Source organism: Cicer arietinum, chromosome 4 (genome assembly GCF_000331145.2).
Source record: "Cicer arietinum cultivar CDC Frontier isolate Library 1 chromosome 4, Cicar.CDCFrontier_v2.0, whole genome shotgun sequence".
NCBI lineage: Eukaryota > Viridiplantae > Streptophyta > Magnoliopsida > Fabales > Fabaceae > Cicer > Cicer arietinum.
The window spans coordinates 28,805,757-28,832,591 of NC_021163.2; the positions used below are offsets into that span (position 1 = coordinate 28,805,757).

At 35.3% G+C, this 26,835-nt stretch overlaps 1 protein-coding gene across 4 annotated transcripts; it reads right to left on the reverse strand.

Moving 5' to 3' along the window:
* Positions 1-179: 179 nt before the first annotated feature.
* Positions 180-26,835, reverse strand: LOC101511764 (kinesin-like protein KIN-7O). 4 transcript variants are annotated; one of them, XM_073367589.1, is made up of 33 exons: positions 26,388-26,828; positions 26,214-26,303; positions 26,002-26,075; positions 24,190-24,303; positions 24,008-24,089; positions 23,580-23,647; positions 23,415-23,489; positions 23,099-23,244; positions 22,922-23,024; positions 22,368-22,448; positions 18,033-18,101; positions 17,881-17,940; positions 17,627-17,788; positions 16,381-16,437; positions 15,453-15,695; positions 15,303-15,371; positions 15,036-15,221; positions 12,854-12,958; positions 12,003-12,089; positions 11,709-11,858; positions 11,417-11,530; positions 11,254-11,340; positions 10,951-11,154; positions 10,685-10,858; positions 9,381-9,587; positions 8,009-8,098; positions 7,758-7,898; positions 2,250-2,347; positions 1,474-1,537; positions 1,237-1,392; positions 977-1,096; positions 837-908; positions 180-670 (listed from the first exon to the last, which is right to left on the reverse strand). In XM_073367589.1, the coding sequence occupies exons 1-33, from the start codon at positions 26,509-26,511 to the stop codon at positions 443-445; spliced, it is 3,900 nt and encodes a 1,299-aa protein (XP_073223690.1). In that variant the 5' UTR covers positions 26,512-26,828; the 3' UTR covers positions 180-442. The 4 variants fall into 4 exon arrangements, with proteins under 4 accessions (XP_073223690.1, XP_004497885.1, XP_012570474.1 ...); XM_004497828.4 differs by having other exon boundaries at positions 15,303-15,368; positions 25,957-26,075; XM_012715020.3 differs by having other exon boundaries at positions 25,957-26,075.

A 26,835-nucleotide genomic window follows, 5' to 3' on the forward strand; every position in this document is an offset into this window, starting at 1 on the left:
ACGTGATATTTTGCCATATATTATTTCAATCACCCTTTTAATATATTTTATAAAGATTTAAAAGTTTTTCTATTTTATAAATGAAAAATATAACATTTCTCTTTTCCTCCAAAACCTAACTCCCAACATGGCCTTAAAAGATTGAAACAATAATAATTGGTTCCTTCAAAAACTAACTCTCAACACGGCCTTAAAAGATTGAAACAATAATAATTGGTGTACAAACAATTTTCGTGTTCTTAGTAGTATAGCTTCTTTTGGCTTCATTTACATACTACAAAGGCAACTTGGAAAGAATAAATGTTAGGTTAATTACCAGTAATATGATAGCCAACGCTCAAAATAGGACATGAATACATATGCACACAAAAATGACGTGACCACTACGACTCATGTCATGGGAGATTACATATTTACCGTACAAATTCTATATACAAAATTCCTATTGTCCTTTGGCAGCAGCTAACTGTTTCTTTAGGTTAAGCACCTCTAGTCCTTGCGAAGCCAACATGTCTTTCAACCTCCCTGAAGCTTCTTTGTACTTTATTTTTGATAAAACTGACTCATCAATTGCTTCCTTATATCGACAACGAAAAGCATCTAGCTTCGCTTGTGTTCCACGGAGTCTCATTCTGCGTTTAGCTGTTTCATTGGTGTTTGCAACTTTATCCTGTTCATAAAATTGTATGGTAAATAGATTTTACTGAAGTAGAATAAGAACAAGATGACCCCTTGAATGTTCAAGAGTGAAACTAGTCTGTAGCTTAGTGGAGGAATATTTCTGAGTTCATACAAACACCTACATTGAACCAGATAACCGAATATGATTCACTTACCGTGTGCATTTTGACTTCAATGCACGAAATTTTATGACTCAGCTCCTCAATATGGTCTTTTGCCCTTGACAACTGTAAAAAAGTTGATGTGGTTAAAAAAAATTATAAGGGCAATTATCATAAGATAATCCTTAGTTTACCTCATCTTGGCAATGTTTTAGCAGGAAATCCACTTCCATAACATGTTTCTTTTGATCTTCCATCTGGGTCGTCAATTTGTCCCTTTCTTCTGTGACAACGGAAAGTTCGCTCTTGAGGTTCTGTTAGATGATCTGAGATGATTAGTAAAACTAATACTGTGCAGATTCTTACACATACATCTTTATTCCTTAATTCCAAGTTATATACAATGGACAATTTTCTTAGACAATTGTACAGGTAGAGATAGAGAAGGAGAAACCTGAAATTCAGCCGACATAGTATTTAATTCTCTTAGATGTGATATATTATCTCCTTTGTTAAGAACTTGTACTACTCTTTGAATTCCATCTGCATTCTCAGGATAGTCATGCAACTCATGCTCCAAAGGTAGCAACTCATGTTTGGGTTTTGATATCTGCAATGCATGCCAATACAGTGACAACAATGTTGTGTACTAAAATCAATTACAAAATCATTAGCAATCAATATTCATTACTTCTTGAGATTGTTCGCCCACCACATTGACAGTTTCCGGGTGATCCAACTCTAAAACGTTTTCCCTGTAGCCATGAAATTAGAGAATACATAAATAAGCATAGATTGTCAGAAAATAATAAATTATTGCTTTTTTTCCTACATATAGAAGATAATAAAATATATTCTTGTTGCTCACAAAACTGATGAATTCTCACTTAACAGTATTAATATAAATGAACAAAGATCACTTCATGCACAGCCTTGTAATTCATACAGTTGGCCCATTCTAAACATATTTGACTAAGTTCAACAAAGTGGTAGTTGCAGGTGTAATATTAGAATAATATGATGGGCAATTAATAGGTTGCATTGATTTGGTGTATTTTAGAAAATAATACTGAAAATGTTTATTTTATTGGATAGATAAGTCCTCATTTCTAGATGACTTATTTTATTGGATAGTCGTAAGTAAAAAACTTGAAAAACATTGATTAGGCCCAATCTTGAAATTTATGGTTTGGATTTCCAGTGAAGTCAATAAAAGGAACGCAGTAAACAATAGCTATAGATCAATGCAATTTTATGATATATGTTGACAACAGAAAGTTGGTGGAACAGGTACACCATTTTAATCGTTGTACCCCACAGTAGGAGCAAGAGATACTCAGATACCTATTAACAAAAAGGTTAACAAAAACCCTAAACCCTAAATAATCTCCAGTAGAAATAAGAAAATAATGAGGCTGGACAGAAGAAGAGGGAAATATAATAATATATATGATAAGTTAAACAAACCTGAACTTTTCCTTGACGAGCAAATTTTCATATGAAATAGTAAATCTTTCCTGGACGATCCTGTATTCTTCTCTACAGGATTCCAATTCCTTCTTTACCTAGCATTTGTAAACAAATTTTATAAAATCATCTAGATGATGCAATGAAAACTAGAAAGAAATTTATCAATCATGCTTGAGGATCGGCATGATACATCAAATTATTTTCTGCAGGGTTATATCGTAACAAAATTATACCAAAGGTAGCATTTGGCGGATGCATTGTAGGATAGAAAATGACATGAGTTCCATTTTATATTTGATCCATTTTAAAAATTGAACATAACTGAATGGAACCAAGAAGAATCAAGGCTAAAATATGCTTCCAATCCTTCTTTTAATCAAAATTTATTTTGTTCTTTATCTTCGCAACGTGATACAAATTCATGTATTTACCCATATCTGTTAAATGTGTTCTCATAGTGAGTTGTCCTGATCATGAACTATCTCACTTGATCTTTGATGGAATGTGACATGTAAAACATCCGACACTTCATCCGTGGTCAATTTCATTACAGACCCTTTGTTTCAATGCAAATAATTGACGGGTGCCGCCAATTAGGCTGCTTTGGCTTTTGTATTGAACTATGGTTTGAAGGACAAGGTTATCAGGACCATTTGCTCAAACAAGCCAAGAATACTTCCACCAAGGACAATCATGTTTGAAACATATTGATGACTCATTGCCACTCTCTGCAGTGTTCTTTGGTTCTCAATTGATACTAAACTTCAGTATTGCTCCTATAAGATGTGCTATGATGTCTGGACAAAGACAAATAAAACTTATTTTAACGACATCAATCGTTTCAACAGCACCATCTCTACTCTTATCTCTGAAGAAACTGAAACTCAATAGGAACAATACTGTTGAATAAGAGAAAATGAGAGAGACATATGGTGAAACCGTGTGTCTGAACTACACAACGGAGTCTGTTTTATATAGGCTCAAGGCAATAAATACAAAAATAAATATGGGAGATATTATCCCTATTTACATGATATGTAATAAATATAAATATATTTTCAACACTCCCCCTCAAGCTGGAGCATATAAATCATATGCACCAAGCTTGTTACATATATAACTGATTCGAGGACCTCTCAGAGACTTAGTGAATACATCTGCCAATTGATCATTGGAATTAACAAAACTAGTGGTGATGTCGCCTGATTCGATCTTCTCCCTTACAAAGTGACAATCTATCTCAATATGCTTGGTCCTCTCATGAAAAACTGGATTAGAGGCAATGTGCAATGCTGCTTGATTATCACATATTAATGTCATTTGTGTTGCCTCTTCAAATTGAAGCTCTTTGAGTAACTGTTTCAACCAAATGAGCTCACAAGTCACTAATGCCATAGCCCTGTGTTCAGCTTCAGCGCTAGATCTTGCAACTACACTTTGTTTCTTACTCTTCCAAGATATTAAGTTTCCTCCAACAAGTACACAATACCCAGAAGTGGATCGCCTATCAATGGGTGAGCCTGCCCAATCGGCATCTGAATAACCAACTATCTGAGTATGTCCTCTGTTTTCATAAATTAGACCTTTTCCTGGAGCACCTTTAATGTATTTCAAGATTCGTATCACAGCATCCCAGTGTTCTTGACAAGGAGAATTTAAGAATTGACTTACCACACTGACTGCAAAAGAAATGTCTGGACGGGTGACTGTGAGGTAGTTTAATTTACCAACCAATCTTCTGTATCTCCCTGAATCTAAAAATGGCTCCCCATGATTAGGTAGAAGTTTGACGTTTGGATCCATAGGAGTGTCAACCGGTTTGGCATTCAACAAACCTGTCTCTTCAAGAATATCCATAGCATATTTTCTTTGTGAAATTACTAAGCCGTCCTTAGATTGGGCTACCTCAATACCCAAGAAGTAGCGGAGCTTGCCAAGATCTTTAGTTTGAAACTGATGAGATAAATGTTGTTTCAATTGGAGTATGCCCTGTTGATCACTACCAGTTATGACAATATCATCTACATAGACAATCAAGTAAATGCACCCTTGGGTTGAGTGACGATAAAAAAGAGAATGATCAGCTTCACTTCGAATCATGCCAAATTGTTGCACTACTGTGCTAAATCTACCAAACCAAGCTCGAGGAGACTGTTTAAGACCATAGAGAAACCTCTGAAATCGACAAACCATGGTAGAGGACTCCCCCTGAGCAACAAACCCAGGTGGTTGCTCCATATATACTTCTTCTTCAAGGTCACCATGCAAAAAAGCATTTTTAATGTCAAGTTGATGTAGAGACCAATGTCTGATGGCTGCAATAGAGAGGAGTAGTCTAACAGAGGCCATCTTAGCCACAGGGGAGAAAGTATCACTGTAATCGAAGCCAAAAACTTGAGTGTACCCTTTTGCTACCAAACGAGCTTTAAAACGATCAATCTTACCATCAGGACCAACTTTCACCGTATAAAGCCAACGACATCCTACTAAAGACTTTCCCGACGGTAAAGGAACCAATTCCCATGTACCACTACTCTGAAGTGCACACATCTCGTCAATCATTGCTTGTCTCCACTCTGGGTGAGATAAAGCTTCACCTGGAGATTTAGGAATAGAAACAGAAGACAGGGAAGACAAACAAGTATAATGCAAAGGAGAAAGACGATGGTAACTCAAGCCAATGTAATGAGGGGATGGGTTACGAGTAGGACGTATACCTTTACGAATAGCAATAGGAATATCAAGGGTCGGATCCGATAAAGAAGGAGGTGGCGGTGAAGGAGCGTCAGGAATGACCTCGGTATCAAGAACAGGTGTAGGGACATGTACAACCGATGGTGGTTGACGACGACGATATGTCTGAAGAGGTTGTACAGTTGGAGGATCAATAAGAGGAGTCTCAAGTGGGACAGTGGGAGGGGCCACAAGAGGTGTCTCAGGTGGGGCATACGTAATAGGCTCTAATGGTAAAAGAGAAGGTGAAATAGACTTTGGTAGGTCCAGAGGAATAGTTGCAGACAAAGGATCAGGAAGCGACTCATAGTATGTAACAAACTCAAAAAATGTGACATCAGTCGATATGAGATATCGTCGAAGAGTAGGAGAATAACAACGATAACCTTTTTGGGACCGATGATAACCAAGAAAGACACATTTTAATGATCGAGCTGAAAGTTTGTCAAGACCAGGAGTGAGATTGTGGACAAAACATGTAGATCCGAAGACCCGAGGAGGAAGTGAGTGAAGAGGGGTACCAGGAAAGAGGATCGAGTGAGGGACTTTGTTATCAAGAGCAGACGAAGGCATGCGATTTATAAGATAGCACGCCGTTAGAACAGCATCGCCCCAAAAGCGAGATGGTACATTACCATGAAGAAGGAGAGTACGAGTGGTTTCAATAAGGTGCCGATTTTTGCGTTCGGCTACCCCATTTTGTTGAGGTGTATGAGCACAAGATGTTTGATGAAGAATGCCGTTAGAGGTCATAAAATTTTGAAATTGATGGGACAAATATTCACGGGCATTATCACTGCGCAAAGTGCGAATGGATACACCAAATTGAGTTTTAATTTCCTTATAAAATTGTTCAAAAATAGAAAATAATTCAGACCTATTTTTCATTAAAAATAACCACGTACAACGGGAAAAATCATCGATAAAGGTAACAAAATATCTAGACTCAAGTGTGGAAATAGTACGAGAGGGACCCCAAACATCTGAGTGAACTAAAGCAAATGGGGAGGAAGCTCGTTTATTAGCTCGATCAGTGAAATGACTACGAGTGTGTTTCCCTAATTGACACGACTCACAATTTAAGCTAGATATTTTGGTTAGATTAGGTACTAATTGTTGAAGTTTGGGAAGACTCGGATGACCTAACTGAGCATGTATAGTAAGAGGAGAATATGTGGTAGGGCACGCTGTTGATGGGTTTGAGAGATAATAAAGACCATTAGACTCACATCCGACACCAATTTGTCGTCCTGATATTCGGTCTTGCAAAGTAACATTGCAATTAGTAAATGTGACAACACAGTCATGAGAACGAGTCAATCGACTGATAGAAATTAAATTAAATGGGCATCCAGGCACATAAAGGACAGATTTAACTAACAGAGTAGGGAGGATTTGGACAGTGCCAATCCCTTGAGACTGTGTTTGGGAACCATTGGCTGAGACTATCCTAGGTAAATAACCAGATGTTGTGAGAGAGGAGAAAAGAGTCTTATTACCAGTAATGTGATCAGATGCACCAGAATCGAGAATCCATGGGCTATGAGAAGGTGAGATGCAAACAGGTGAATTACCACTGTGTGCGGCGGAAACAGCGGAACTCGAGTTCTGACAATACTCTCTCCACCAAAGAAAATCTTTATAAGTAGCCATAATCAATAAGTAGTTACCTAAAAACCAGCAGCGAAACAGTGGCGGAATATTTTTTTTTTTTCTCGATGAACAGTGCCGCGCGATGAACAGTGTCGCGCGATGAACAGTGTTGCGCGATGAACAGTGAACAGTGGAGAAAAAAATGAACGAAAAAGCGACAAAGAAGGGTAAACCGGAATTGAGACACGGTTTACCGAAAAAAAATCTCACCGAAGGACAGTGGGTCTCGGGGTAATCACGGTATAGGGTTGTCTCTCTTAATAGGCTCTAGATACCATGTTGAATAAGAGAAAATGAGAGAGACATATGGTGAAACCGTGTGTCTGAACTACACAACGGAGTCTGTTTTATATAGGCTAAAGGCAATAAATACAAAAATAAATATGGGAGATATTATCCCTATTTACATGATATGTAATAAATATAAATATATTTTCAACAAATACTATTTCATTATTCCTTCACACCAAATGCTTTCAAAGTAATCCGTAATTTTAGAATTACTCTTTGAATATATGGTGTAGAACCTCAAATAAAAAGGGCGGATTGCAACACTTAAACTAGGACAATCATGACACAATCAATTCTCAACAGCCAAGCCATTATGTATAATGTATCAGAAGAAAAAGAAACATTTCCAAAATAAAATTAAAACTTGAGCTTACATGCAACTATTCATGTTATAACTCTAAACCATTAAAAAGGGAAGAAAGGATCAATGCATTCCACAAATGATAGAGACATTGCAAACTAAACAAATAATAGAGCTTCAAGGACCCCATGTTGATACAATATTTGTAAAACAATAAAAGAAACTAATCAAGGTTTCATATGGACGAGTTTAGAATTATATTAGCTTCTTGCTTATCAGAGCTTCTCAAGTGTGACAAGTAATTGATTCTTAAGTTGCGAAAAATCCCTTATAAGTTTATAGGTGCATATGGAGAAGGAAATGCAGTTTCTTAAAAAGTTGAGGTACAGAAGCTAATTGCAACTTAAATGAAAAGCTGTTAATTAGAAGATTCATAATCAATGCAAAATCGTTTGAACTTTTCTTTTACAAGTGTTTGCTGAAAAATTTATCCAAACTAGCTTAAATAGTAAAGCTATGAATCTTACTTCTGATAATTCTGCTGATAAAGAGGTAATTTGCTCATTGTTTGACCTTGCTTGCTCTTCTATGGCTAGAAGTGCATCTTTCTCCTTGGCAGACCAAATTGCCCTTTCCTCCTCTATTTCCAATAGGGCATCTGTGAGTTGCTGCAAGATCAAGGAGACACAATAAAACAACCTTAAACTAATCAAAAAGAAATTGCCTAAAAAAAAGGAAGAATCACAATCAAAAGAAAGAATAGTTGCAATTGCACTACCATTGCCAACTCCTCCTTTTCTTCCACCAATACTTTGATAGAGCTTTTGAATTTTTCTTGATCGAGATCAGATTCTTCCAATCTTTGTTTCTGGATGCACAAGAATAAGATATCAGATTTGGTGGTTGGAATGAGAAAACATACCAGCTATGTAATCTGCCTGTTAAAGTAGTTAGCACTCTATTATAGAGTAGTTAACAATGTTAGAACTGACAAGTGAAAACTGTCAGTTTGAAGTAGTAGAGTCTCCTAGATTAGGAGTTGTGATACTAAGTTGAAAGAAAATGTTTGATGAAATGATTGCTACATCTATATAATGAGAATCATCAACATATAGACTAAAGCTCATAACTATCCCAGAATAAAGCTATATTACAACTGTACTACAGTCAAATAATAATTATAGAACTCAACATGAATGTCATCATTGTCACACACAGCTCATCCCACTCAATTCAGCAGCTAATTATAAAGCTTAACTTGGTGTTTGTATTCAGCGTTGTCAAATATCGGTTGATATCCGCGGACTGACAACATAGAATCAAATATATTATGTAATATATTAGGCACCATGTACTGTGGCTTTCTTTTGCAACCTGTGAATCTTCAACAGACTCTTATTTTTCAGGCCTATTGTGTTTTTCTTTGGGGCCTGAGGACCGGAAGACCGAAGGTCGATCTCTAGCTCCTGGATATGCCAAAGGTCCAACCTTATCTGTCAGTGGTCGAAGAAACTCCAGTTGCAACGCCCAACACAAAAGCAAAATAGAGGAGTGCGGAAACTGGAAAATACAACAGCTGAACTGTTGTGGCTTCACACTCTGCTCAAGGACCGAGTACATGGAACAAGATTTCAATAAAATGGTGTAAAATAAAATAAGAGCTCAAATGTGTGTTATATCCCCCACACGATGAATAAGAAAATATTCTGACCAAGGTACTATATACATACAAAATCTGTGAACTGTGACATACTCAGATATTTGATCAATTTTATTTAATACACGGAGTTTGAATGGAAAATGTTAGGTACTAAACTGTGTGTTTGTTTCGAATCAGTATGAGCAACTCACTGTGTTAGAGACAAGTAGTTACACTCTGTTATCAAGTAGTTTTTTTTTTTGTTGAACTGACAATTGTCGATTCTTTAATCATTAACAGTTAGAAGAATACCTCTAATAATACATATATGTAAGATCTCAACAGATGTCAATAATCAACTTCACTCGATGCATTCAAATTCAGAATATTTCTCTCTATAAGTTTTCTTCCACTGACTATTCATTTTCGCTCAGCTCTTTGGCATCATTCTATCAATCGTTAAACATTTGTGTTGAAAGGAGAAACTAAAGAACTTTGCAGAATAACTTACAAGAGCTGAAATATCCTCCTTCAAATCATATATTTCAGAGGTTGATGCACTAAGCTTTTCAGTCAAATCTTCCAGTTCTGAAGTCAAAGCTTTATTAATAGATATCACCTCTTCTTTCTCTTTCAGTACAGCTGTTATTTCTTCTTCCAACGAAGTTATTCTTGTTTCTGATTCAAATGCAAAAACTTCCAGCTTCCTATGCTCTTCCTGATCAGCAATACATATATATTAAGAAAATCAGTTATCCAACTTGACAATTTTAAAAAACATAAAGACAAATGATCATGTATGAAAAATAATTTCAATCATGATGACGATTTGTCATCATGATTATATCAATATCACAAAAAAATTGGTAGAGCAGGTGAATGTGCTGAAAGCTGTCAACAACAAAAATGTTATGTTTGACATGCAAATAAAGAAGAAGGATGCTTAAGGGGGTAATACCATAATAAATACCATCGACAAATGATCAATAACACAAGACTGTATTAGCCAATTTTACCATTTTTTTATATAATTCATTTCATGATATAAATCATATATTAAAGGTTTAAATAGCAAAATCCTATCTATAACTCTTAATTGGTGCTGTCAGTTACTGCACATAACCTATTGTTGCCAAAATCCTGAATTAGGAAAGGGTGCTTTTACACGCATGAATTCCATACAATAAAAAGAACATGACAAATTTAAATAAATCATCTCCTAGTGTGTATGTAGTCAGTGGTGAATTGCGGGCCTTGCGGCCAAACCCCAAAACGCTATTGCGATGAAGTGGGTGGTGGTATGGCCGCTACACCAAAGCTTAGGGAAACAAGACAAGCAATTTAGACCATACAAGTATAAGAGCTCAAAAATTGGGGGGCGGGGGGACCCAATTAAGCACATCCATAACTAACAATTAAAGTTCATTATTATTAATTTTCAAGCAAAATAAAAAATATGCAAAGGGAAGGGTTCTGTCGCAAAGAAAATAGCAGGCCACTATGTTCTTTTCCCACGCACAAGCGGTATCTTTGGGTTTTCATTTCATCTTCAATTTTGCAGCTGGGGCAGCCACATTGTCCCGCTCTTAGGCCACAATTTGCCTGCTTTGGGGCACTACAGCTGCAACCCTAAAACGCAACGCCTCAATTGCGATCGCTACTGCCACAAGTAACTACATAGCCGATTGTTTACAAAAATTCTGATAAAACATACTTATTTCTTGTTAAAACAGCTGTCTACAAAAGGAGTTAAAGATTTGCTTAAATAAAAAGTAATAACCACAGTTTATGCAAAACATAAATCACTTCTTCTACCAGAGAAATCGCAAGACCCTTTGGTCTTTGAGGATCAAACATCTTTGAACTCTTGTCAACAATTGAATCACGTCTTCTACCAGCAAGTGAATCACGTTTATTGATATCCCGTTCAAGACGAGAGTTCTGGCCATGCAACCGTTTGATCTCTCGTTCAGCATAGGCTTTCTCTCCCTACATGATATGTTAGGGAATAAAAATTTACAACTTTGATGAGCAATAGGTTACAATGAAACCAAAAAACCCGTAAGTATAACAAAAACAACCTCAAGTTTTGTTTTCTCTTGCATCGCATTCTTAAGCTTAGACTCAGTTTCTTTCAACCTGGTTTTTGCCTTCTCAAGATCTCTTCTTAACGTTTCCTTTTCCTTGGCCACTGAAGATAATGTTAAACATGATACATCTTTCTCAAGAGTTTGGATATAAGAAATCAACTCTCCATTTTCCAATTCTTGTTGTCCTAACTGTTCCTGTAACAAATATAAAAAGCTATTACCCCATTTGCTGCATTGCACAATCAGACAAAAAAGGAGATATTACAGATAACATATCATCGAATAAGGGCCCACCAGCAAAGAGTTATGGGAGTTCTGAGCATCTAGTTCTGATTCCTGAAGATGCTTTTGAATATTAGCTAGCTGGTTGTCCAGAAGAATCTGCAGCACAAATATCAGACCAACTAGATAACGCAGATACAGCTATGAATATATCATAATAGAAATGTAATTTTACCTTCTCATTCTCAAGCTGGGATATTGTTTGTCTTAAGGAAGAATTCAACTTCTGATAATTACTAAACATTAATTTTTGTCCTGCAGAATTCTGAGATACTGAGGTTTTGAAATCCTGCATCAAATCATGAAATAAAACCAAAACTGATAAGACTCTAAGAGTAGACTAAAGATATTTAGATACAACAGTAATAATTAGTTAGACTTAGAAAACAAAAAATAGCTGCTCAAGACATTATATAGAAATTTCATTTTCTGTTATATTCATCTAATATTGCCTCAATAATACTTACAAGGAACATGTGACAGAGAGTAGAGAAACTTTTAGTAGCATCATCAACCATCAAAATAACACTTTGAACAGCTTCTTTTGAGTTTTGTATTTCGGACATTATGTCTTGAATTCCCATGGAAACACTAGTTACAAAGTCAACATTTCCATCCTACATGAAACTTGAAGATTCAGTTTTATAGAATAGGATATAGTATGTATAATAGTTTTATAAAACTGCTAACTTATATAACCATAAGGAAATTATAATTAAGCAACAGTCTAAAAGTTCACACACAGCGCATTAAATACATACATCGATGCTGCACACAGTTTTACTGGAAATGAGTTGTTCCCTAGCCACCCGAGCTGCCTCCTGTGCTTTTGTAAGCTCTTCATTAAGCTAAGAAAATGAAACAAAATTAAGGAATTAGAAATGTGAGTAAATAAAAAATTTACACAATTTTATACATCACCAAGAAGCTCCATATTTGTGTCTGCAAAAATATAGCTTAGATAAATACTTATGGGTGACATAGTTAGATAAACTATGAATACTTCATAATAATTAAATAAAAAATTCCATAAAACATTTAAATGAGTGCAATTACGGAATCAACAGTGGTAGTTAAATTAAGTTTTCAAAATGTACCTATAAATTATTAATGAGTTGTTAAGTGGAGCCCTGGCCTAAGAATAACCAATCCTTACTACCATATTTTGTCACAAAAAAATTTAAAATGGACAAAAGACTTAAATTTCTAAACAAGCAAGTAATTTTTACTAATTTTTTTTTCCTTCCTTTTTTTAAACTTTTCATAGGAGGAAAGCAAAGGCATATGAAGATTCTTTTGGATAGCAAGGACCAGCTACCTAGTGGGAAAGTAAGAGGCAATATAAACAGTGAGGTAAATATACATGTTGAATTTACCTTGATACCTTCAAGTGAATTATTATAACATTAAGAGACAAAAGAACAAATTCTATATGCTTGACTGAGTTCAAGGGCTAGATCATATTAGGTCCATTACATTGAATTAGTAAAATATCACTTCCTTAAACAACTTCACTGAAGCATGCTTAATGATAGTCAATAAGTAATCAATATCTTTCAATCAGATTAGAAGGCACGGTAGAAGAATCATTATTAAGTAAGACAATGACTACCTCTTCAAATTTCTCCATAGCACACATGTTTTGCTCGGTTGCTAAATTAAAAACATTATCCAGGTTCTGTTGGCTTGATAATTTTTCCATTTCCAAAACCTTAATCTTCAAGGTACAAGGACAATAAATATATAAGTAAGACGGATTTAGAAATCACAAATAAATAAAATGATTTCATTACGATATATGAAGAATATTTTAGGCTTAAATGTAACATCCCCAAATTTTCAGGTTCTGTTGGCTTGAGATTGATATATATATATATATGTTGTCAGTCTCAGATAGCGGCGTGGAGCGCCAAACCCTAAAAATGGGATAGAGGGATCACGGATAGTGGGATGACCGCTATTGCGAAGGCCAAAAGACAGTATATAAACTAAATATAAAATAGAAATAGTATACAAAAACAAAAACGAAAATAGCAAAATATACAAAATTAAAGAGTAATCATACTTAATAACCAAAATCCAACATCAAAATCAAGTTCTAATAGTAATTGCAATCAACAAAATAGAGAACAAAGCAGACAAGTCAAAAAAGAACAAAAACAATAGAGCAAGAACATAATATTGAACAGAGTAAGAAAAGAACAAAAACACTAAGCAAGAACAGGAACGAAACAGAGGAAGAATTAAAATAGTTTTTTTTCATGATGCTGAACCAACCCTTTGTGGGTTTATAATAATAAAAAATTAAGGTTTAGGTGGGTGCAGAATGACCTAGATACCCTTAATGAAAAATAAAAAATAATAAGACTTGTGTTTTTGAAAAAGTCATTGTGCAGGTCCAATAGCGGGTCGGGTTGAGATAGCGGGTCATGATGATAGCAGGATTCGTGGGCGGGATTGCCGCTACCAGAGAACGCGTTTTCCCGTTCGGTGGCGTCGCGGCCAGCCCTTCCTTTGTTCAAGACTCAAGTATAACTGTTTTATATGATGATTTACTCACTAAGATTTAATTTCATTAGTTTAAGTTTGTGTTTTACAATTACAAATAACCAGGATTGAAGCTATGGAAGTTGGATTATTGGATAAAAAATTCAAGCATTATTTTGCTATGTTGCCTGTAATTATTATATACATATTACCACGGGAAATGCCCCTTTCGAAGTACCTATGTACTTTTTTTCCTTTGTATCATGTAAACATTCGATAAGTTTAAGTAATGATAAACGATTAATGTTTATACGGCCTGTATGTATGATGATGTTTAGTTAGCTGAGGTGTACAATAAATAACTTTTTAGTCCCTTTAACTTACCCTTTTTCCAGTTTAGTCCCTAAAATAAATCCTTTTTATTTTAATACCAGAAACATAGGAAATTTGTTTTGGGTCATTGTTGTTTTGGTTGCAGTCTCTATATTATTTGTCCATATTAGCATTAGTCCCTATATAGTTCTTCCAAGGATTAAGATCAATATATTAAAGGAAAAAGAGTAGACAAATATTATAAGGATTAAAAGCAAAACAATGAGGAAAAAGTAACTTTTCAAATGTTTCAGGGATTTAAACTATAATTTTTTTTATAGGGGACTATGCCAAAATTTATATATATTACAAGGACCAAAAAGGTATTTAAACAAATAATAAAACATTACGAATCGAGTAGTGATTTAAAAAAAAAAAGGATTCTAATAGTTATCATGATTAGTTTCCATATTTGAAGTATTGTATAAGTACAAATAAGAGTCATTGAGCCAATGCTTAGTCATTTGTATCAAATCATTATATCAAACCATAACAATTCAAATTACTTTCTTCATTCTCTTCTTTTCTTCCTTAAACAAACTTTCATGCAGCACAAATCAGGAATGCTTATAAAAGATTATACTGCCTCTGTCCGTATATATATAAGACCCTCTTGAGTTCTATTTGTGTCCCTTTTCATAAGACCCCTTTCAAATTTTCAATTGCATTATTATTTATTTACCAACATATCCTTAATTATGTTACATCTTTTTCTGCAATATGTAATAAATACTCTAATGAAAACATTAACATCTCTCCTAAAGGGTAAACTTGTAAAATCATACCAATTGTCAACAAAATTAATACAACAAAAAACTTTCTTAATTCCCATGATTTACCTAGAGAGATTCTATATTTAGGGACAGAGGTAGTAATAATCAAATAAACTTTGGGAACAAAGAAATAACAGAAAGAATAAGCAAGAAGTGAAAAACCTGCTCTTGAAGTCTCTTGATAACAAGAATAGCCTCTGACTCTCTAAAACACAAATTTTTATCCCCATTAAAATTAACATTATGAGCACTACTATTTAAATATTCAATAGATTCCGTAGAGAGGAGAAAATTTTCCTCAATCAACTGCTTTTTCAATGACTCAATCTTTATCTCACTCATAGTTATCTGCAATAAGAAAAACATGAGCATCTTTAGGGTCTGCTAATCGCTGGCTTGCAAGAAATAAACTGGGAATAAAATTAAAACCTGAGTTTCATATTTAAGAAGCAAATTTTCATATTCTGCTTGAAGTTCTAGATATTTGTCATCATCCTGCTATGTTTGCAAGATATTAGAATAACAACTACTGAGAAATGGAGAAAAGGAAATATTAATAAGCCGTGTGATATGACAAACCATAGATAAGCTTTTCTTCCTTGATGGAGCCTTTTTCCTGTTTGTTACATGCAATAAATCACAGGGATTTGGTAGATTGCAATCATCATTTGCATCACCTTTACTATCATCTTCTTGCTTACAGGAATCATCCACATAAACATCTTCATTTACAAGTTCGTCGAAAGGAAGAAGCGGTCCCATGTCTCGCTTAGGTGGAATAGGTTTTGCAGTTGACGCATTTATGTGGATGCCAGTATCAACCTGAAGTGCAGAAAACAAATGAATTCGGGATACTAATATGACATACAATATATGAAGCAAGATAACCATCATGCAATATATCATGCAATCAAGGTTAACAGTGGTACTGTATATAAACTTAATTTCTAACCTATGAATATCAAATTTCTAGCAACTTAGATAAGAAAATAATATATTTAAACACAGGAAACTCAATAAATGAAAATTATTTAGAGAATTCTTTAGAGAATCCCAAACAACAAAGTAAATGCAACAAAGAGCTGAATGTCATATAACCACATTGAAGTCATGCTGAGAAATGAGAACTAGCTCAGAAAACTGAACAGTCCAATGTACTCTCATTCTCTTTTTCTCGGTATCTTGAGTTACCAAATTGTTTTTCTACGTTTTTCTACAACTAAACACAAAACATATCAGATAATGCTGCTCTTCTTCAGAGCCATAGTAGCATATATCAATTTGTGTACTTTTCCACAATAAAGGTTAATAAAAGCTTATATATTTTTATATATTTTTCCTCAATAAAAGGATAACTGATGTTATTACAACAATAAAAATATTTTAATTAGCATCACAAACAACCACCAAATCATGTTGTCAAAAAAAAAAAAAACCACCAAATCATAATTCATACAAGACCCATCAGAACTAATACTGAACTACTAGAAAGAAAGTAACATGTTACATCTTTTGGATGCTCAAGTGAAAGATTTCCAGGACACCATGTATCCCGCCTCTTCTCCTGCCAAGAATGCATGAAAAACATAATCAACCAAGGGTAGTGAGGACAGGAGGATGCAAGAAAGACAAAAAGATCAGGCTGAAAGCATATTAATTGTAAGGAGTTAGTATAGTGGCCAAAAGAAAAATTAAACAAGTATGCTTATCTATGCAGCAATTACAGGAAATTCAGCATGAAAGAGAAAACTAAAAAAAACCAGTTGTTGGTGCAAGCTGCCAAAGCAGTGACGATTGCTTTAGAATCAGTCATTCATTTTCATAGCATTCTCTTGAATTGTGATTACCAGTATTTTACATTTGCATGAAACGGCTGCATACAAGGTCTAGTTATATAGCCATATTTATCATTTATATTCTTATGCATAAGGCTATAGGCTTCAGATTATCGGATTTTATGTTGTTGAGGGCTAAGGACTAGGGCCTTTTGATGTTGAGTAATGTGAGTACATTGGAGAATGTTACGATCTACAATTGTCTGATCGTAACATTCTCCTCATCACATCCTCGTTGCTTCCATAACTCAAGTTTCAAAAGTATACAGAGACCAAAATGCTTTCCTCGTTATTCACAACCCTGACTCTAACACTAATGGATTTGCAGGTATGTGCCACTGTATTCATCTTATTTCGAGCCCCTCTGGTCAAAACAGAGATAAAAACTAATGGATCCTGTTGTAAATAATAAACTGTAAATAGTAATATTTGTATCCAAATTGAGAGGAATTTCTGAGCTCTAGTCGGTATTTTGAGGATAAGCCATGGATGTCAATCGAATTAAGCTCTTGAAATTATATTAGGTTCCAATTATCAAGGAGAAACTGAGAAAGATATAAAAAGAAAATTACAGTAGAAGATTTGGGACAAACTGAAAGAAAGTTATACTAGAATGTTTGTTAGAAAGTTATATCTAGTGTGAGTGTAAGTGTAACTCTAACTATTTCTAAATCTACCTAAACTGACAGCTGTCAATTTAGAGCAGCAAACACCTAAGCTGAGATACATGCAGTACCAAGAGCCTAATATAAATCAAGCTATTCCAATGGCATTTAATAGATTTTATTTGTAAATGTATTTCAATTTCAATCCTAAACATAGTAAGTTTAGATTTAATGACCTGGGAAAAAATTAAAGAAAAAAAAGCAAGCATCCCGCTCAAAAAGTATACTTGATTTGAACATGCATTAGTAATACCTTTTTAATATAATTGCGGTTCTCATCCCTATTTGAAAACAAAACCATTGAACTCAAGTTTTCGATTCTCTTGGCTTGCTCATGTACTCTCTTTTCCCATTCAGCTTGAGTTTTCTTTTCCTCCTCTAATTCCAAAGCTATGCGTTCCCTTTCTAGTTCAGTCTGGCAAGAAAAGCATTGTAAGTTTGTAACATGCTGAATAAACAAGAATTTTGTAATGGACCAAATATAACCAAGAAGGAAAATTCATGCACCTGTAACAATGTATTTCGAAGGTTCAGAATCTCATCTTCCAAATGCTCTGAACGAGAACCCTAAAAGACCAAATATAACTTTAGCAATACTTAAGAAAACCAAATTGTCTTCATCTTCAATCAAACAAAAAATATATGAAAACTAGATCAACCATCAATTTGGCACGAAGCTCTTCAATTTCCTTCTTTTGGCGTTTTAATAAAGCAGCATCTGTCAAAATCTGGAAAGAAAACAAAGAGGAAAAACATTATACTGAAACATACACTTCAGTGCAAAGCAGAACCAGATCATACAACATATGACAAAAAGCATAATCAGAAAAAAACATAGATAGTAAGTGTTGAAAATATATTTATATTTATTACATATCATGTAAATAGGGATAATATCTCCCATATTTATTTTTGTATTTATTGCCTTGAGCCTATATAAAACAGACTCCGTTGTGTAGTTCAGACACACGGTTTCACCATATGTCTCTCTCATTTTCTCTTATTCAACATGGTATCTAGAGCCTATTAAGAGAGACAACCCTATACTGTGATTACCCCGGGACCCACTGTCCTTCGGTGAGATTTTTTTTTCGGTAAACCGTGTCTCAATTCCGGTTTACCCTTCTTTGTCGCTTTTTCGTTCATTTTTTTCTCCACTGTTCACTGTTCATCGCGTGACACTGTTCATTGCGTGAAACTGTTCAACGCGAGGTACTGTTCATCGAAAAAAAAAAAAAAAAACCATATTCCGCCACTGTTTCGCTGCTGGTTTTTAGGTAACTACTTATTGATTATGGCTACTTATAAAGATTTTCTTCGGTGGAGAGAGTATTGTCAGAACTCGAGTTCCGCTGTTTCCACCGCACAAAGTGGTAATTCACCTGTTTGCATCTCACCTTCTCATAGCCCATGGATTCTCGATTCTGGTGCATCTGATCACATTACTGGTAATAAGACTCTTTTCTCCTCTCTCACAACATCTGGTTATTTACCTAGGATAGTCTCAGCCAATGGTTCCCAAACACAGTCTCAAGGGATTGGCACTGTCCAAATCCTCCCTACTCTGTTAGTTAAATCTGTCCTTTATGTGCCTGGATGCCCATTTAATTTAATTTCTATCAGTCGATTGACTCGTTCTCATGACTGTGTTGTCACATTTACTAATTGCAATGTTACTTTGCAAGACCGAATATCAGGACGACAAATTGGTGTCGGATGTGAGTCTAATGGTCTTTATTATCTCTCAAACCCATCAACAGCGTGCCCTACCACATATTCTCCTCTTACTATACATGCTCAGTTAGGTCATCCGAGTCTTCCCAAACTTCAACAATTAGTACCTAATCTAACCAAAATATCTAGCTTAAATTGTGAGTCGTGTCAATTAGGGAAACACACTCGTAGTCATTTCACTGATCGAGCTAATAAACGAGCTTCCTCCCCATTTGCTTTAGTTCACTCAGATGTTTGGGGTCCCTCTCGTACTATTTCCACACTTGAGTCTAGATATTTTGTTACCTTTATCGATGATTTTTCCCGTTGTACGTGGTTATTTTTAATGAAAAATAGGTCTGAATTATTTTCTATTTTTGAACAATTTTATAAGGAAATTAAAACTCAATTTGGTGTATCCATTCGCACTTTGCGCAGTGATAATGCCCGTGAATATTTGTCCCATCAATTTCAAAATTTTATGACCTCTAACGGCATTCTTCATCAAACATCTTGTGCTCATACACCTCAACAAAATGGGGTAGCCGAACGCAAAAATCGGCACCTTATTGAAACCACTCGTACTCTCCTTCTTCATGGTAATGTACCATCTCGCTTTTGGGGCGATGCTGTTCTAACGGCGTGCTATCTTATAAATCGCATGCCTTCGTCTGCTCTTGATAACAAAGTCCCTCACTCGATCCTCTTTCCTGGTACCCCTCTTCACTCACTTCCTCCTCGGGTCTTCGGATCTACATGTTTTGTCCACAATCTCACTCCTGGTCTTGACAAACTTTCAGCTCGATCATTAAAATGTGTCTTTCTGGGTTATCATCGGTCCCAAAAAGGTTATCGTTGTTATTCTCCTACTCTTCGACGATATCTCATATCGGCTGATGTCACATTTTTTGAGTCTGTTACATACTATGAGTCGCTTCCTGATCCTTTGTCTGCAACTATTCCTCTGGACCTACCAAAGTCTATTTCACCTTCTCTTTTACCATTAGAGCCTATTACGTATGCCCCACCTGAGACACCTCCTGTGGCCCCTCCCACTGTCCCACTTGAGACTCCTCTTGTTGATCCTCCAACTGTACAACCTCTTCAGACATATCGTCGTCGTCAACCACCATCGGTTGTACATGTCCCTACACCTGTTCTTGATACCGAGGTCACTCCAGACGCTCCTTCACCGCCACCTCCTTCTTTATCGGATCCGACCCTTGATATTCCTATTGCTATTCGTAAAGGTATACGTCCTACTCGTAACCCATCCCCTCATTACATTGGCTTGAGTTACCATCGTCTTTCTCCTTTGCATTATACTTGTTTGTCTTCCCTGTCTTCTGTTTCTATTCCTAAATCTCCAGGTGAAGCTTTATCTCACCCAGAGTGGAGACAAGCAATGATTGACGAGATGTGTGCACTTCAGAGTAGTGGTACATGGGAATTGGTTCCTTTACCGTCGGGAAAGTCTTTAGTAGGATGTCGTTGGCTTTATACGGTGAAAGTTGGTCCTGATGGTAAGATTGATCGTTTTAAAGCTCGTTTGGTAGCAAAAGGGTACACTCAAGTTTTTGGCCTCGATTACAGTGATACTTTCTCCCCTGTGGCTAAGATGGCCTCTGTTAGACTACTCCTCTCTATTGCAGCCATCAGACATTGGTCTCTACATCAACTTGACATTAAAAATGCTTTTTTGCATGGTGACCTTGAAGAAGAAGTGTATATGGAGCAACCACCTGGGTTTGTTGCTCAGGGGGAGTCCTCTACCATGGTTTGTCGACTTCAGAGGTCTCTCTATGGTCTTAAACAGTCTCCTCGAGCTTGGTTTGGTAGATTTAGCACAGTAGTGCAACAATTTGGCATGATTCGAAGTGAAGCTGATCATTCTCTTTTTTATCGTCACTCAACCCAAGGGTGCATTTACTTGATTGTCTATGTAGATGATATTGTCATAACTGGTAGTGATCAACAGGGCATACTCCAATTGAAACAACATTTATCTCATCAGTTTCAAACTAAAGATCTTGGCAAGCTCCGCTACTTCTTGGGTATTGAGGTAGCCCAATCTAAGGACGGCTTAGTAATTTCACAAAGAAAATATGCTATGGATATTCTTGAAGAGACAGGTTTGTTGAATGCCAAACCGGTTGACACTCCTATGGATCCAAACGTCAAACTTCTACCTAATCATGGGGAGCCATTTTTAGATTCAGGGAGATACAGAAGATTGGTTGGTAAATTAAACTACCTCACAGTCACCCGTCCAGACATTTCTTTTGCAGTCAGTGTGGTAAGTCAATTCTTAAATTCTCCTTGTCAAGAACACTGGGATGCTGTGATACGAATCTTGAAATACATTAAAGGTGCTCCAGGAAAAGGTCTAATTTATGAAAACAGAGGACATACTCAGATAGTTGGTTATTCAGATGCCGATTGGGCAGGCTCACCCATTGATAGGCGATCCACTTCTGGGTATTGTGTACTTGTTGGAGGAAACTTAATATCTTGGAAGAGTAAGAAACAAAGTGTAGTTACAAGATCTAGCGCTGAAGCTGAATACAGGGCTATGGCATTAGTGACTTGTGAGCTCATTTGGTTGAAACAGTTACTCAAAGAGCTTCAATTTGAAGAGGCAACACAAATGACATTAATATGTGATAATCAAGCAGCATTGCACATTGCCTCTAATCCAGTTTTTCATGAGAGGACCAAGCATATTGAGATAGATTGTCACTTTGTAAGGAAGAAGATCGAATCAGGCGACATCACCACTAGTTTTGTTCATTCCAATGATCAATTGGCAGATGTATTCACTAAGTCTCTGAGAGGTCCTCGAATCAGTTATATATGTAACAAGCTTGGTGCATATGATCTATATGCTCCAGCTTGAGGGGGAGTGTTGAAAATATATTTATATTTATTACATATCATGTAAATAGGGATAATATCTCCCATATTTATTTTTGTATTTATTGCCTTGAGCCTATATAAAACAGACTCCGTTGTGTAGTTCAGACACACGGTTTCACCATATGTCTCTCTCATTTTCTCTTATTCAACAGTAAGAATATCTTTTCGTCAATAACTGAACCTGCCTGTGATGTGATGAAAATACTCTCTCTTAAGAAAAAGTTTATTAGAGAGAAGGGAAGAGAAAGAATGACCACAGATAATAAGACGCACAACAAACAGAAAAGTAGAACGAAATACCAAAATAAAAACAACATGATCAAAATAAAAGAGCTCTTCAAAATAGGGAAATGTTCAGGAGAAACCTCATTGACTTTTGCACAATTTGTGACACGCAAAGCTCGGCTTGCAAATTGGAGGCTGCTTTTAGTTTCATCTGTATGTATCTGCCACATGAAATAACTAGATGAACAGAAAACTAAAGAAAAGTTGAGATTCCTTCATAAAAAAGTCAAATATAATAGAGATGGGTGGTGCATTCGAGAATGGTTGGAACTAGCATCATATTCAATTTTGACTAATGCTGTAATGCACTATATTCGATTGAAGTGTAAATATTTTCATGTGTAGCAAACTCCTTTACAGACACCTTCCAAACGGCTACTTGTTCGGGAGGAGGAACAAAGAAAATTTGGAACTAAATCAAATCCATGTCACATATGGAGGACAGACATAAATTTGCAAGTGTTAGTTATTGAAGAAATATAAAGCTCATAGTAGAGAAACATCTACTAGAGCGTTATATTAATAAATTTAGAAAATAAATAGTTTACAATGGTCAGAAAAAGAGTTAAACTTGTATATTTCTGATAAAATAGTGTGGATGAAGCATAAGACAAAATGTATGGATATATCTTACCTGAGCAAGTGTTATATTACAAATAATAGCTGTGTTAGCATTTCCCCCTAATGCAGGTTGCAAAATTCGTGTAAGCTTGCTATCTCGATAAGGAACATGGCCTCTGCATCAAATATAGCATTTTCAATTTTTCTCATTGAAACGCAAAAGGCTAAAATAAAAATCATTTAAACTTACCCTTGACTCTCAACGCCTTCACTCAATTTTTTAATCACGGTTCCCAAAGTCATTAAGCTTTTGTTTATGTGAGAACCCTCTTTTAGCCGTACACCTTCAGCTCCAGTTTTTGCAGCACGCTCTGAACCAGCAAGATCCACTAAATTCTATAAATTAGAAGTTGATAATTAAAATGTGAAAATTTACACAAAAATATTCATTTTAACAACATAGGAAGATACATGTGTGATGTAGGTGAATGGCTAAATGCCCACACACAATAAGTAAAGACTTTTCAGATAAGAGAGATAAATTTCGAGTTGAAATAGTGACATACCAACACTGATACACGAACAGCATCGCAAGAGCTACCAGTGCTTTCATCTCCGTTTCTATCTCTGCTTTCAATTATCTATTACACACAAGATATTAATGGGTGGGAGGGGCAAGCATCAGCAAGTTTTTTAAAGAAAGGGGTCAAATCTGAAAGAAAACTAATTACCATGCGGAAAATAGTATGGGATCTACTACTGTACAAATTCATATTTGTCTCTCCGATATGCCTATGAGCTGATACAAATTCAAAGAATGCAAAGAAAAAATTAGTTGTCTTGTAGGAGTAGCATAAGATAAACCCAAACAGTAAGTTAAATATAAAGTAATATATATGCAGGTGATTATTCAGAAGATGGGACAAAATGAGACTAAAAGATACTCCATGAATATAGATAAACTTGAAACAAAGGAACTGAGAAATCAACTATCCTGAGTCACACAAAACAACTTGAAACAAAGGAACTGAGAAAACAATTAGAAATTTAAGCTCATTTTCATCTCCACATTTAGTATTCCCTGGTCCAAATATACAAGAATGAAAATTTAAGCAGAGATAAAAGTAACAATCAATCAAAATTCAAAAAGTGAAATTACATTCTCCAAACTCCATGAGGTCAAGGACTTGCTCAGGAGAGGCAACAATTTCTTCTCGCAGCCCCGCAACATATATACCCCGCTGTGATTTCAAAGAAAATTATATAAAATATCAAAGAGTACAAATATAAAACCACAATTGAGCAAATTTCACTCAGAAAAAGAAAATACAATAAAATAACCTCTATATTTTCATGAATCTGCAGTTTTCGATGTTCGGGAGCCAATAAATCATTTATCTCTTCATTATAAATCTCCATGTATGACATTCTAAGAAGAAACTCTCGATCAACATCCTAAAATAAAAAGCACCATGAATGAGAGTCAATTAGAGAAACTGCAAACTTGAAAAAATTTAACAATATCATGATGACAGAACAACATAGATGGTCAGACTTTAAGATCATCTCTAGTTGCCCGAAGGATAAAATCTCATTATTAAAACAGTTATCACATCCAGTTGATAGTACTTAGTAGTTCTCACTTCTCGGTAGTTATAAGGTGGTATTGGGTGAGGGACTAAGGGATTGGGAGGTATAAAATGTTGGGTTCGATCCCCCACCCACTACTTTATAACAATTACTAACTATGAACTTTGGTCATTCCAAAAAAACAGTTCTCAGTTCACAGATTACAACTAGTAGTTGCAAATCTAGGTATATTCCAATCAACTCCGGTAGCTCTGATTAAAAGGAGGTGCCACAAGACTAAAATTATTATAAATATCAAATAATAACCTTGTAAAAATATAATTCAGTTAATAATATCAAACTTATCAACAATTTTGCTCATTTCATTTTCAAGCTTCAGCCTCTCAGTCAAAGATATGAAATAAAAAACATTTAATCTGGACACTTAAATGGGTGTTTAGAAATGTTATTTTATGGGAAATAATCCATCGGTGCTGAACTGAAATATCGTATCTTAACTACCCTGTCCAGCTACACAAGATTTGGAAAGATGAATATTTATTCTACACCTGCAATACATTATTCATCTTTTGTAGACTGGTTAATTATGAGTAACTTATAAGTAACTGTGTATCAATTGGTTTTCTAACAAGTATAATTGGTTATTGTAAAGCTGGGACAAACTACTAATTCAATAACAAATCAATAAACATTGCTAACCAATAACGTATTCATCACCAGCCACTGTAGATAAATGTGGAATCTCAAGTATAGGAATAACAGAACTGTTCTAGAAAGAATCGGCCTTTCAAAGATAATGATGTTACCATAGTAGCCCTTGAAAGATTTTTATGACTAAATCAATCCCTTACCATTCTAAAATGCCATATCCATCCTAATAAAGGACTAAACTAATGAACCAAAATGACAATATCTGTAAATATTTGTGTCTTTGCACCTAATTTACGGACAAAATAATCATTTAGTGAACATATTAAGAGTGTTAGATACAAAACTATTCACATGTTTTACCCAATAGCTCAAGCTCTTAAAATAGTTAGTTCACGACATAATATCAAAGTCTTTTGTAAATTCTAATTATGTATTGTATAGAATTCAACCCTTATTTCTCTAGTTCATCACTTCTTTTAAAAAAGAGAAAAAGGAATGTGCATTGTCGGTGTCAATTAATAAGAACTATTGGTTTTGTCATTTCACCTCACGGTTGTAACTACCATTATAAAATAACAACATAATCAATAGTCCGTGTTGGCTATCGGTGTAAAACTGTTTACACTAACATTGCATGTCCATTAAACTCTTAAAAAAAGTTGAGTTGCAGCTCAAAATAAGATGAGTATGTGCATTGTCAAACTTCAATTCCATCCTAAAGTACTCTTGTTGTGTGAAGAGACATGTTCAATATAAAAACAATTCTTAAGCATTTACCCAACAGTATAATTAATTCACAACAACAACTTCACTCATTCCAGAAAAAAAAATCTCAAAATTGAACAATAGAGGACACAATGTGGTTACTTGTTGAAGAATTTGAAACAAATCATTCACGGCACGAGGAATTACTCCAGGCTCGGCTTTCGATCCACGCATTGTATGAGTCTTCCCACTATTAGTTTGTCCATAAGCGAAAACAGTACCTTCAATTCAAAATCCGTGAGTTTACAACTCAAAGCAAGGCACCAAAACAACAACGAAAAAATCTATTTAAAAAAAAAAAACAACGAAAAAATCTATTTAAAAAAAAAACGAAAAAACAAAAAAGAAAAAGTTCAAACCGTTGAATCCACGAACTGCAGCAGCAACAATATCTTTGGTTCGAGCTTCGTAAACTTCGGAGGTTTTACAGTTCTCATTGAATATTTGATCTACAAAGCATAATTTGAAATTTGAAAAATAAAATTGAAGTGAAATTGAAATTGAAATGAAAATGAAGAGAAAATATAGAGTACCGAATTGGAAGTTAGAGGAGTGATTAGGAATGAAGATGGAGTTGCCGGATATTTTCCAGAGGCTGGTTTTGGCATCGTCCAGCGAGAGAGGTCTTGCACGAACGGTGACGTGAATTCTCTCCATGATTAATGACTCAAACGAGAAAAGAAAATGTGAGAGAGAATGAAGAAAGTGTTTTTCGTTTGAAATTTATATTTACGCGAGTGTTGTTGGAAGATTGAAGTGAAGGAATGAAGTTGATTTGATTAAACTTTGCTCAAATTTGTATTTTCCCGCGCTGTGTGACGAATTAGGGCCAGAACCGAAGACTTGTTTGTTCCTCCTTATGCGTGGTGCTGAATTGCTGATTGTGTTTCTTTGAGTGTAAATGAATGCTACTACACTGCTGGTTTCAAATGCTTCAAATTTCGCCGCTTGCCTTGTGCCTTTCTGCCTTGAGTCAGTGTA

Bases quoted from the DNA above. Each gene is read 5' to 3' on its own strand.
- LOC101511764 (XM_012715020.3), bottom strand. From the start codon at position 26,511: ATGGAGAGAATTCACGTCACCGTTCGTGCAAGACCTCTCTCGCTGGAC. The intron at 11,859-12,002 runs GTATGTATTTAA...AGTTTCATGTAG, and splicing joins AAACTGTGTGCAGCATCGAT to GATGGAAATGTTGACTTTGT. The intron at 1,393-1,473 runs GTAATGAATATT...CATGCATTGCAG, and splicing joins TGGGCGAACAATCTCAAGAA to ATATCAAAACCCAAACATGA.